At 42.7% G+C, this 13289-nt stretch overlaps 1 protein-coding gene across 9 annotated transcripts in view; it reads left to right on the top strand.

The window, feature by feature from the left end:
• The window catches only part of ST3GAL3 (ST3 beta-galactoside alpha-2,3-sialyltransferase 3), a 421053-nt gene that overhangs the window by 392307 nt on the left and 15457 nt on the right, over positions 1-13289 (top strand). For all 9 annotated transcript variants that reach the window (XM_073643621.1, XM_073643622.1, XM_073643625.1 and 6 more), the window contains 3 exons: positions 2209-2272; positions 10612-10707; positions 10787-10973. In XM_073643621.1, the coding sequence (XP_073499722.1) occupies positions 2209-2272; positions 10612-10707; positions 10787-10973 (347 nt within the window). The remainder of the gene's footprint in view (positions 1-2208; positions 2273-10611; positions 10708-10786; positions 10974-13289) is intronic.

Here is a 13289-nt window from a genome sequence, read left to right as displayed (position 1 = left end):
GCCACATGTGGAGTTGGGGCAGTTGGCATCAGCGTCATGGGGTTTTTGCCTTCCTCTGAATCAACCTGTTAGGTTATAGGTTGAACTCGATGGATTTATGTCTATTAGTAAATCCACCTCGCTGTGTGCCAGGCTCGGGGTTTACTCTCCTTTCAGTTGTTTTGAGTTCAGTACAAATATTAATCTTGGCGTTCCAGTGAAGTCGGTGCAGGAATGCTCATTAACTTTACGGTTTCTGCATCATGTCCAAAAAGACAATATTAATGTGATTTATTTGGCAGCCTCTCCAGCACTTTGTAGCCTTGTGTCATGGCCCTCTCTTCCCTCAGAGACTTCCTAGACGCTGAGTCACATCCCTCAGTATACACTTCTAATGGAAAGTGACAAGGGACATGACGTCTTTACACCTTCATCCACTAAATTCACCACTATAAAAACATTGGAGTGATTAAAGGGAATCTGTCACCAGGCTGTGTAATCTGAGAGCAGCGTAATGTGGAAGCAGAGAGCCCGATTCCAGCGATGTTTCACTTGCTCAGCATCATGCTGTAGTTTAAATGCAATCAGTGTTTTATCAGCTGGAGATTATCAGTACAGGACTAGGTGTCACAGGCACACCAGTCCAGCTAGTCTGTGTAACCCCTCCCTCACCACTGATTGGCAGCTTCCTGTGCACACTGAACATTGTCAGCCAATCAGTGGTGTGGGCGGGGTTATACACAGCTCAGCATTTGAGCACTGCTTGATCTGCAGCAGAGAAAACAGGGATTTTATCCAAACTGCAGCAAACAGCCTAATAAGTGATACATCGCTGGAATCATACTCTCTGCCCCTACATCATGCTGCTCTCAGATGGGTAGCCAAAAATTAGTGACAGATACCCTTTAAAGGAAACCCAAGGCTGTGTTCACACATAGCATAACTGTTGTGTTATTTCTGCTGCTGTTTATCTGCATTTTTTTCTGCAAATCTTGCACCATAATATGCAATAACAATCTTATTATTATTGTGTTTCCTCCCCTTTATTTTATACATTTCTCATTCAGAATCAAAGCTAATTTTTATTGCATTTTATTACTGAAAAGCTTTCATTCTGTACATAAAAACGCAATTGCGGGGTTTTTTTTTACATGCCTTTTTTCCGGCCCTCATAGGAGCCTATAGAGAAAAAAAAATCACAGTTCATCAGGGTTTTTAGATGCACAGATCATATGGTTGGACAGTGAAACGCAGCAGATTTTCTGCACAAAAAACACAACAGAGGACAAAAATGCGTTTTTTTACGCTACACGGAACATGGGGGAAACCTGCAAATAAATAACAGCAAACGTCAGATAATATTTGCTCACACAGATTCTGCAGGATTTTCTGCATGTTCCTAAGACTGTCTTGTAGAAATCCTGCAGAGAACACATCTTTCTCTTTTTGATCTACTCCATTCATTTGCAGATAGGCTGCAGGGATTTACAGTCGTGTCCTAATGTGCCACTACAGACCGGGTAGAGGGGGGAGGCTCCTGCTGCAGGCAGTTGTCTAACAGCCAAACCAAGGACCTGGCTGAGCTCCTGCCACAGAGAATTCTTTATATAATTCTTCATTTTAATTGTAAAATTAAATCAAAGTAGGAGATAAAGAGAGGAAGAGATAAGATTTTTATTGCTTTTTTTTCTGCATTTTCTATGTAAGAATTCCTTTGATTTTAAGTGCACAAGACATAAACTGTGTATTTATAGCAGCTGGTTGAGATTTTATTGGAATCAGATAATTACTGTCCCCCTCCCCCACACAATATATCTGGGTGCACTACAGCGCAGATGCCGCGTCCATAGCGTAATGTTTGCAGACCCTTCATGGTCACCCTCGTGACGATGACTGCATTGCTTATGTAATGCTCCTGCTGGTAAAGGGCGTTCCTTTTTTTTTGTTGAAATGCGAGTTTCCCATAAACGGACGACGTGGAATTAAGGCTGTTTGTTCAGGAATGTGTTTATAATCTAGGGTAATTTAGAAGGGTTTTGAGATCTACATGGAGAAATCAGAATTCAAGAGATAACAGGGAAACCTGGAACAAAGAGCTGACAATCTGTGCAGATGTAGAAAGATCCTTCTGATAATTCATCTTGGCTTATTTTATCGAAACTCTTCTTTTTTTGTTACTTCTGCTTCATCTCCTAACATCACATTACATTCTTTCTATTTATTGTACAGATAACTTAATCAAAGCAATCTTGTCTGCGACAAAAGAATACCGCCTGACACCAGCTCTGGACAGGTACAGTATGCTCACCGCCGGCTATGAATCTCCGGGACGATTGTTGTTCTTCATTACATACATTTGTTTTGTTACGGGAATATTCTAATCCCACATAAATAATGAATTTAAAAAAAAAGTCATTCATCGTATGAAGAAAAGTTCTGCAAAATCCTAGAACTTTTTGTGTCAGTTACTCACAGATCTCCACTTGCTGACTGTTAATGGAAATCACGTAGTACTTGTATTAATGGGGTTACCCGGCTCATCTCACTTTTTTATCAGGACCTGGCATCTGTAGGTCGCTTACAAGGTCCTGTAAATAATTATAGGACAGGTACATGGTACCTACTGCTGGTGCTTAAAGGGAATCTGTCAGTGGTTTTTACTATGTAATCTGAGAGCACAAGGGTGTAGGGGCAGAGAGCCTGATTCCAGCAATGTATCACTTACTGGGTTGTGTGTTACTGTTTCAATGAAATCAGTGCTTTATGAGCAGGAGATGATCACTACAGGACTAGGTGTCTCGTGCCTCCTAGTCCAACCACGCCCCCTGCACTGATTAGCAGCTTTCTGTCAATACACCGTGTACACAGAAACCTGCCAATCAGTGATGTGGGCAGGGTTATACAGGGCTCAGCATTCAGAGAACTGCTAGATCTTCAGCAGAGAAAACCCCACTAATTGTCAGGTTTCTGTGTACACTGTGTATTGACAGAAATCTGTTAATCAGTGGTGGGGATGGGGCTAGACTAGGAGGCACGAGACACCTAGGCCTTTAGAGATAATCTCCTGCTGATAAAACACTGATCTTATTGAAACAGGAAAACACAGCCCAGTAAGTGGCACATCACTGGAATAAGGGTCTCAGCTTCTACATTGTGTTGCAGTCAGATTACATAGCAAAAACCTGCTCACAGATTCCCTTTAAAGGGGTATTTCCATCTCCAAGATCCTATCCCAATATATAGTAGGTGTAATAATGATAATATTAGCAAATACCTCCAATTAGAAATGTAGTATAGTTTTTCTGATTCGCTATGTGCAGGCATTCGCTTTCCTCATGTGCAGGCATTGCTGGACCTGAGGTATCCATGGTTATGGTCACTGATATAGTGACAGTTAGCTAGTTGCTAGTGGTCGTAACTATGAATACCTAAGGTCCTGCAATACCTGCACATGAGGAAAGAGTCACAGCTAATCAGAAAAACTATACTACATTTCGAATTGGAGGTATTTGCTACAATTATCATTATTACATCTATTAAATATTGGGATAGGATCTTGGAGATTGGAATACCCATTTAAGCCCTGATAAGTGGCTATTACCTCCTAACATGGAAGTGAAAGATGCTGGATAATCCTGTTAAATCTGTCTTGAGCATGGGCAGTGTATGAGAGCCCTGTATAACTCCGCCAACACCATTGATTGGCAGCTTTCTGTGTCCACTGTGCATAGGCAGAAAGCTGTCAATCAGTGGTGGGGATGGGGTTATACAGAGCTAATGAATATGGAGGACTACATGACAGTACATTTACTTGTCCTCTAGTGATAATTTCCTGCTAATAAAACAGTGATTTCAGCAAAAGTACCGCAAGCAGCCCAGTAAGTGACACATCGCAGGAATCAGGGTCTCTGTTTCTAAATTATGCTGCTCTCAGATTAGGTGGTGAAAAATTCCCTTTAGCATCACCATTTAAATCTTTATTTATAAATCCATTCTGACCTTCTCCAATTTCCAAGCTATAAGTCACTGAACAAGTCTGGAAGTATCAGGAGTGCAGTGTAATGGTGAATGTCTGTAATAATGATATTAATGAGTCAGCGGGATGCTGCAGACTATTACACATTCCTCCTATTCCTCCAGCACAGGGGCTGTATTATTAATGCCTTTTACACTGGGCCCCATTTATCACGTACCCCAACTAATCCTGATTCATCCATAAATCAGTGCAGCTTATTCACAAATTATTAGGAGTGTTGTAATATACGGGGTAGTCTTGTTATAATGCACATACATTGCTTAGGCGTCTTACACAAACCTCACAGTTTCGGCCCAAGTGCGATACAAGAAAACATCGGATTGCACTCAGACCAATGTTATTCTATGGGGCTGTGCACATGACTGATTTTTTCCTTGGACCGAGCAGATCCGGGGGGAAAAAAAAGCAGCATGCATGATTTGCATCCGATATTCGGATCGCACTTGGCCATGCAAGACTATGAGTGCGGGGAAAATATCGGACTGCACTCGGATGACATCTGAGTGCAGTGCAATTTCCTGACTGACTAAATGGAGAAGATGGAGAGCAGAGTGTGATTTGCATAATCAGGCCGATTCTCTCGGATGAGGGAATAAACGCTCGTGTGACCCTAGCCATAAAGCCATATCACTACAGACCAGCAACCTTTAAAGGGCCAGTGACTGACAGGTCTATCCCTATACAAGCACTCAGGGAGAGACCTGTCAATCCAGGGCAGGGAGAGGCGACTAGTCTCCTGTGCGGCTCGGTTTCTGGCGGCTTTTAAAGTATCTTTTACTCTGAAAAGCCAGATTTCAGAGTCAGACATCATATAGCCAGTGTCTGATACGGGCTGCCCATGGATCGGTGTGCGGAGTCCATGCATGACACTATGGCCGACACTGGGTCATTGATCAGCACATTTAGGGGCTAAATGATATTATTCTGTCCTTGTGAAAAATTCCACATAAAACAATAAATAATTATAATCTATAAATCGAAGGACACAACGTTTATTCAGGTGCACAAATAAAATGTAGGAATCTGCAACTACCTCCATTGCAACACAACTGCCAACACAAGCTCATGAGAAGCAGACATCTGGTTTAGTTTTATATGACTTCCATATTGCATGTGGACTTCATCATTGATTTTCTTTGTAAATCAGCATGCCATACAGCAGATCGCTCTCCCCGGCTGCCAGGAGACTCTGAACTAAAAGCAGCAGCACAAACTTCTCCCCAGTCTGCTACAATGTATCAGTGCAGAGTAACTGTATCAGTCTGAAGTCATCTGTTGAAAATCTGATCTGCAAACTGATGAAAATCATTGTTTTCCCCCCAATCACCAAAGTGTTTCCCCCAATTTCTGAAAGCACCATTTTCAGCGTGCGTCCCAGGGGATTCGCTGTTCTTCCCGTCCATCGGCACTCCAGTGACGCAATTGTAGCACCCTGAGGATTCGGCTGCTACAGGGGTATTGCACCTCAACCCAGAGGTGTGGTATTCCACTCCCGGGTAAGGATGGAGTATGGAACTGAGCTAGTAGGCTGCATGCACTACATACATCCCATTTCCGGGGGACAGAACAACGGTACTCCCACCAGTATATGTGCAGGTACGACAGCGTCTGTCCCTGGCTGGAGTGGGAGGGGGGTGGAACATCCCAGTAGTGTAGGGGCAGATAGGGGGAGTAGTCTGGGTAATTGTAGGAGCTCATTGGGTGCTGGTCACCTGAGCTCACACATAGAGGAAGTATATAAGGTGGGCACCATCTTAGGACAGAGTCAGTCAGTCAGTCAGTCAGTCTGTGAGTCAGCAGTCACTCCAGGAGAGGAGAAGGAAGAGGGACCCAGAGGCGCAGGACGAGAGGGGACCCCAAGAGCCCGTATGAGAGCTGATAAGGGTGAAGGGTCGGCAAAAGGGTACCGGATCCCAATCTGGCAGAGGCCAAAGCACACCTTAGCCAGGAACCGGAGGTCGTGGGCAGGATCTGCCACGACCCTCACCAAATCCACCAGAATGGCACACCGAGCATAGGGTCAGGGAAGCCAGAGAAGGTTCAACCACCAAGAGACCCGAGGGAGCCGGACATAGGTGGATCCCTGGTGGGAACGGCCAGAAGAAGGGAGAGTCAGAAAGGAGCTCAGGACCATACTCAGGAATTGCCCGGGAGTTGGCCGAGTCCAGGACCTGGTGGACGCAGCACGGCTTGGGTGGTCACTGCTGTACAGAGTGACCCGAGCAACACCAGTGAGTAAAAACCCTGAACTGCATTTCATGCCTCTGAGTCTCCTTGCTGCACCTTCACAACCACCATCCTCCACGTCTGACCCCCTGAGGCTATACCCCTCCCGTTGGGGGTTATACTACCACAGCTGCACACACACCACCAGCCTCAGCGGACCATCCTGCAGCGGCGGCCTTTTGACCGCAAATCAACGGGTGGCGTAGTCGACACTAAAAACATCTACAAGGACTGCCGCACACTGAGTTTGACACCCTGGGCACGGACCGGGTCACAGCCACTCGGAGACTACAACCCCCATCTGATCCGGCTCCGGGTATCCCTAACAACATGGCCCAGGGGGCGCGTCACAATCATGGAGCAATGATGGGTTGCCATGACAGTCGGTGGTCTACTGAAGACCCCCTTACCTGTCATCACAGTACTATGAAAAGTCAACCCATTGTTGGTGTTCATAGGAGACCATGATTATTACTATGCACATGCAAATTGTCTCTTCAGAGAGGAAGAGGGCTAGAACTCTAGCGCCACCTATTGGAAGTAGCAATCCTAAAAGTCAATATTGACCCTTTAACGAGTCGTGCAATATGACTTAGGATAAAAGTCAAATTAGAACCTCAATTTGCAGACACGGTGTTTCGGTGTATTGCCCCTCATCAGTGCAAAGTATGAGATCTGATTTGGCTAGGTGAGAGGCTCTGGACTGGTCTAAGAGGTAACATTTCTCCTTGTAGAAAGTGACAAGCCAGGTCTGGCATGCCAGTATGAGGAGACTTAAACGCCTTGCATGCTCCTCTGGGAAATTAAATATGCAAATTGTGTCTTCTGAGACTCTAGTATTGCTGTGTATACCACAAGCTGTGTGATGATTGCAGATTCAAGTCCCCAAAGGGGACTACAAGATACAATAAAAATGTAAAAAAAAAAAATGTTTTTAAAGATATGGAAAAAATAAAATACAAATATAAAATTTTAAATTTTCTCTTTTCCCCCTATTAAAAATAAATAAAGAAGAAAAAACAACACACATATGCGGTATCTCCATGCAGGTAAAAGTCTGACCTATAAAAATATAAACTAATTAAGCCGTTCGATAGGAGAAAAAAATGAAAATTGCAGATTTTTTGGCCACCACAAAATTGCAATAAAAAGCGATCAAAACATTGTATCTTCCCCCAAAACGGTATCAATAAAAACGTCCCTTCAGGGCAGGAAAACAAACCCTCTCACAGTCCCAACTACCGAAAACTGAAAACTTTTCATTTCTAGGAAAATGACGAAAGTAGCAAACATTTTTCTAATCTTCCAATTTTTTTTTCACCTCAATAATTATAATAATTAAAAAAAACATGCAAGTTTATTATCACCATAATCATACTGAAATCATTTTTAACGTATAAGGCTGTGTGCACACGATGCATTTTTAATGCGTTTCCACAGCGTTTTTGCAGCTGCAGAAACGCATTAAAAACGCATGGTAGAAGGGCAGCAATGTCCCCCAATGATAATCCGCATGTGCTGTGCACATCCTGCGGAAATTTCTGCTGCGGATTATCATTGGGGAAAAAAACGCAGCACTACCAATTATTTTGCGGAAGTGCTGCGTCTTCGCCGCCATTGACTTGCATTAGACCGCATGGATTACGCATCACTGTATATGTAGATGCGTAATCCAAGCGTTCTAATGTGCGGATGGTACCCGGGTGTGGAGGAGAGGAGAGTCTCCTCCACACCCAGGTACCATTAAAAAATCTGTAAAAAAAGAATAAAATAATAAATAAATATATACTTACCTTCTGTCGGCCCGCGCTGCGCTCCTCCTTGCTTCCCGGCACTTTGCAGTGGATTGAAGGACCTGCGCTGACGTCAGAGTCATGTGACTGGTCACGCGACGCTGACGTCGGCAGGTCTTTCAGTCCACTGCTGCCGGCAGCCGGGACCGAGCGAAACAAGACAGCGCGGGCCATCGGAGGGTCGGAGGGTAAGTATACATTTATTTTTTTATTTTTAACCATTCTATCGGTTCACACTATACTGCAGTTTGCATGGATTTATATAGTGTGACCTAGTTGTCACAAGCACTTTCCAAGTGATGCTAATCGCTTGGAAAGCGCTTGTCAATCCGCATGCGGAAATGTCAGTGAATAAACGCTCCATTTCCGCATGTCCCTGGCAGGAAAACGCATGTACAATCCGCATGTACAATCCGCATGTACAATCCCCATGCGTTTTTTTCTGCCAGGGAGATGCAGAAACGCTCAGGAAAAAATCCTGAGCATTTCTGCATCGTGGGCACATAGCCTTAATGCTGTAAAAACAAAAGCCAAAAAACAATTGCAGAATTGCACTTTTGTTTGAACCTTCACTGCAATTTTTGTTTTTCATTTTCCAGTACATAATATTATCATTCAAAATTACAACTGGTCCGGCAAAAAAAACAAGCCCTCATCATATATATGTGTATATATACAGTACAGACCAAAAGTTTGGACACACCTTCTCATTTAAAGATTTCTCTGTATTTTCATGACTATGAAAACTGTACATTTACACTGAAGGCATCAAAACTATGAATTAACACGTGTGGAATTATATACTTAACTAAAATGTGTGAAACAACTGAAAATATGTCTTATATTCTAGGTTCTTCAAAGTAGCCACCTTTTGCTTTGATGACTGCTTTGCACACTCTTGGCATTCTCTTGATGAGCTTCAAGAGGTAGTCACCGGAAATGGTCTTCACTTCACAGGTGTGCCCTGTCAGGTTTAATAAGTGGGATTTCTTGCCTTATAAACGGGGTTGGGACCATCAGTTGTGTTGTGCAGAAGTCAGGTGGATACACAGCTGATAGTCCTACTGAATAGACTGTTAGAATTTGTATTATGGCAACAAAAAAGCAGCTAAGTAAAGAAAAACGAGTGGCCATCATTACTTTAAGAAATGAAGGTCAGTCAGTGCGAAAAATTGGGAAAACTTTGAAAGTGTCCCCAAGTGCAGTTGCAAAAACCATCAAGCGCTACAAAAAAACTGGCTCACATGAGGACCGCCCCAGGAAAGGAAGACCAAGAGTCACCTCTGCTTCTGAGGATAAGTTTATCCGAGTCACCAGCCTCAGAAATCGCAGGTTAACAGCAGCTCAGATTAGAGACCAGGTCAATGCCACACAGAGTTCTAGCAGCAGACACATCTCTACAACAACTGTTTAGAGGAGACTTTGTGCAGCAGGCCTTCATGGTAAAATAGCTGCTAGGAAACCACTGCTAAGGACAGGCAACAAGCAGAAGAGACTTGTTTGGGCTAAAGAACACAAGGAATGGACATTAGACCAGTGGAAATCTGTGCTTTGGTCTGATGAGTCCAAATTTGAGATCTTTGGTTCCAACCACCGTGTCTTTGTGCGACGCAGAAAAGGTGAACGGATGGACTCTACATGCCTGGTTCCCACCGTGAAGCTTGGAGGAGGAGGTGTGATGGTGTGGGGGTGCTTTGCTGGTGACACTGTTGGGGATTTATTCAAAATTGAAGGCATACTGAACCAGCATGGCTACCACAGCATCTTGCAGCGGCATGCTATTTCATCCGGTTTGCGTTTAGTTGAACCATCATTTATTTTTCAACAGAACAATGACCCCAAACACACCTCCAGGCTGTGTAAGGGCTATTTGACCAAGAGGGAGAGTGATGGGGTGCTACGCCAGATGACCTGGCCTCCACAGTCACCAGACCTGAACCCAATCGAGATGGTTTGGGGTGAGCTGGACCGCAGAGTGAAGGCAAAAGGGCCAACAAGTGCTAAGCATCTCTGGGAACTACTTCAAGATTGTTGGAAGATCATTTCCGGTGACTACCTCTTGAAGCTCATCAAGAGAATGCCAAGAGTGTGCAAAGCAGTCATCAAAGCAAAAGGTGGCTACTTTGAAGAACCTAGAATATAAGACATATTTTCAGTTGTTTCACACTTTTTTGTTAAGTATATAATTCCACATGTGTTAATTCATAGTTTTGATGCCTTCAGGGTGAATGTACAATTTTCATAGTCATGAAAATACAGAAAAATCTTTAAATGAGAAGGTGTGTCCAAACTTTCACTCTGTACTGTATATATATATATAACGACAGATAAATAGAAAAAATAAATAAAACGTTATGGCTCTTGGAAGAAGGGGAGGAAAAAAAACAAAAAAATTGCAATGTCGGGAAGGGGTTAACATCTTAAAATATGTATTTAGCAGTTTTTCCATTATTCACTGAGGGGTCTTTAGGCTTCCAGTATGAGCTTCCTTCTGTCCAGGTCTCGGTGAGGACCCTCTTCTCTCCGGATATAATGGATCTTAGTATATGAACCTGATGCTTATTTCCTTTTCCGTAGCCTGAACTGTCGGCGATGCGTCATCGTGGGGAATGGAGGGGTGCTCGCCAACAAATCTCTGGGATCTAAAATTGACGAGTACGAGGTTGTGGTTCGGTAAGTCCTCGGTACATCCGTATACATTCGGATTCTCGCTCGACATCAGTCACAACTTCTGGACTCTTTTCTGTCTTAGATTAAATTCTGCGCCAGTCAAAGGGTTTGAAAAAGACGTGGGGAGTAAAACAACCCTGAGGATTACATATCCTGAAGGAGCCATTCAGAAACTTGAACAATATGAGAAAGATTCGCTTTTCGTCCTGGCGGGATTCAAGTGGCAAGACTTCAAATGGCTGAAATACATTGTTTACAAGGAGAAAGTGGTGAGTTCTGTGCGGCACCGAGGCCTCATCTATGGGAACACGTGCCTATGACACGTCCATCCGCCCTCATTGTAAGAGGACCACATGGCTGCCTGTAGTGCTGTACATTACTTATATTTTTTGTAGCCCAGGTCTAAATGCTCCAGGCAGTAAGATATAACTATCCCTCTATTGATTCTATACCCAGAATTGGGAGACATATGCAAAATGGCCCTTCCCATGCACGGATTGGCATCATGGCCACACTAGGGCATGCCTGCATCAGATCAGTACCTCCAGTTGTTGCAAATCCATCCAGTTTTTGTCTTGTTGGACAATAGTCTAAACCAGGGGTCCACAACTATTTTGCTTCCGAAGGCCACATTGTCAGATCCAACGAACCCCATGGGCTACAGTATTACCTTTTGAAAAATTTACTGGATATTAAAAGTACTGGGTGTGACACAAATATCTAATAGGTGCTGGCTCCATATCTTAGGTTTCCACCTATCAAGAAGGTAAAGGTGCAACATGAGTCTCCCTTCTCCCATAAACTACAATGAATATAACGACACTCTTGCATGGTTCAGTTTTTCGGTTTAGCACTCATGCATGGTCCAGTTTTTCTGTTTAGCTCTCATGCATAGGCCAGTTTCTCTGTTTAGCTCTCATGCATAGGCCAGTTTCTCTGTTTAGCTCTCATGCATAGGCCAGTTTTTCTGTTTAGCTCTCATGCATAGGCCAGTTTTTCTGTTTAGCACTTATGCATGGCCGAGTTTTTCCAGTTTAGCACTCATGCATAGCCGAGTTTTTCCAGTTTAGCACTCTTGTTACCTGGCCCAGATTTTCTGTTTAGCTCTCGTGCATGGTCGAGTTTTTCTGTTTAGCTCTCGTGCATGGTCGAGTTTTTCGATTTAGCTTTCGTGCATGGTCGAGTTTTTCGGTTTAGCTCTCGTGTATGACATGGAAAATACATGTGACCAAACACTATGCACATAGCTGAGGGCTGCACACAAGGGGGATTGCAGGTCACATATGGTCCCCGGACCACAGATTTTGCCCCACAGGTCTAAACTATCTGAAATGAAACAAAGTCAAAATTTTGTTGTATAAATGTCTGAGCAATCAAATAAGATCCATATCATAAGTATAGTGTCAAGGAAGAACTATATAAATCAAAATAATGATACCTCTATAACCAGAGCCCTGGTAGGGTAATCAAAAGCACAAACTCTTCAAATAATATTAACAATATAATTTTATTAGGACATTAAAATAACAATAATAAAATCAAGGTGCAATACCCTATATCTGTGAAACAAGAATGATAACCATATATTACCCCATTATTGAAAATAGACAATGTAGATATAGTCCACTCCCCCTGAGGAAGTGTTGATGAAACGCGCGTCGGGGTAGAGGGACACGTGCATACCCTGCCTAGAGGTTATCATTATACCCAGGTATTTTTATCATATGATGTACTGAGCTGTGTTTCTGATTTAGGACAGTGCCATTACTATACACTATAGGTAGCCCATAGGATTGTATCCAGTTGCCCCTATTTATTCAGTTTCCCTTCTGCTATATGCATACTAACATCCCTATTAGTTACTTGATGCACTAGTATCTTTAAAGTCAGGACTACATGAGATATTTATTAAAGCACTTTGCACTCTTCTACTGGATTTACTATTCCATATTACTATATGCACTGTCACTTTATCTAACATAGGCTATCTACAAGTACATCTGAGATAGCCCACTTATAATTATACAAGCATATGTATTTCTGTCTCTCTGTTTGCCACATGAGCTGTTACTTAGGATGAAATGTATTGCTATGCATTTGTATATCTACATTGTCTATTTTCAATGATGGGGTAATATATGGTTATCATTCTTGTTGCACAGATATAGGGTATTGCATTTGTTCGTTCCTCACATTTGAGGCACCTTGATTTTATTATTGTTATTTTAATGTCCTAATAAAATTATATTGTTAATATTATTTGATGTGTTCATGCTTTTGAGTACCCTACCAGGACTCTGGTTATAGGGGTATCATTATTTTGATTTATATAAATGTCTGTGGTTTTTCCAAAATAAGTCATGTCTCCGCCCCAGGGCGACAAACACATGAGTGTGAATGAAGCCTTAATCAGATTCTCCTTACTAACATAACAGCGCCTCCTAAATATAATGTTTTTTCCCGGTATTCCTATTTAAAAATTGATGTTTATTTTGTTATTGCCTTGAAGTCATTTTATTTCCTTTTTCTCATTGAATGGAAACTTTTTACATCAAGTGGAAACTTTTGTACAAAATGCAAGAAGA

This window comes from Phyllobates terribilis, unplaced genomic scaffold (assembly GCF_046119375.1).
Source record: "Phyllobates terribilis strain yellow unplaced genomic scaffold, ASM4611937v1 Scaffold_8__6_contigs__length_399053987, whole genome shotgun sequence".
Taxonomy (NCBI): Eukaryota; Metazoa; Chordata; class Amphibia; order Anura; family Dendrobatidae; genus Phyllobates; species Phyllobates terribilis.
This window is presented reverse-complemented; position numbering and strand designations above follow the sequence as displayed.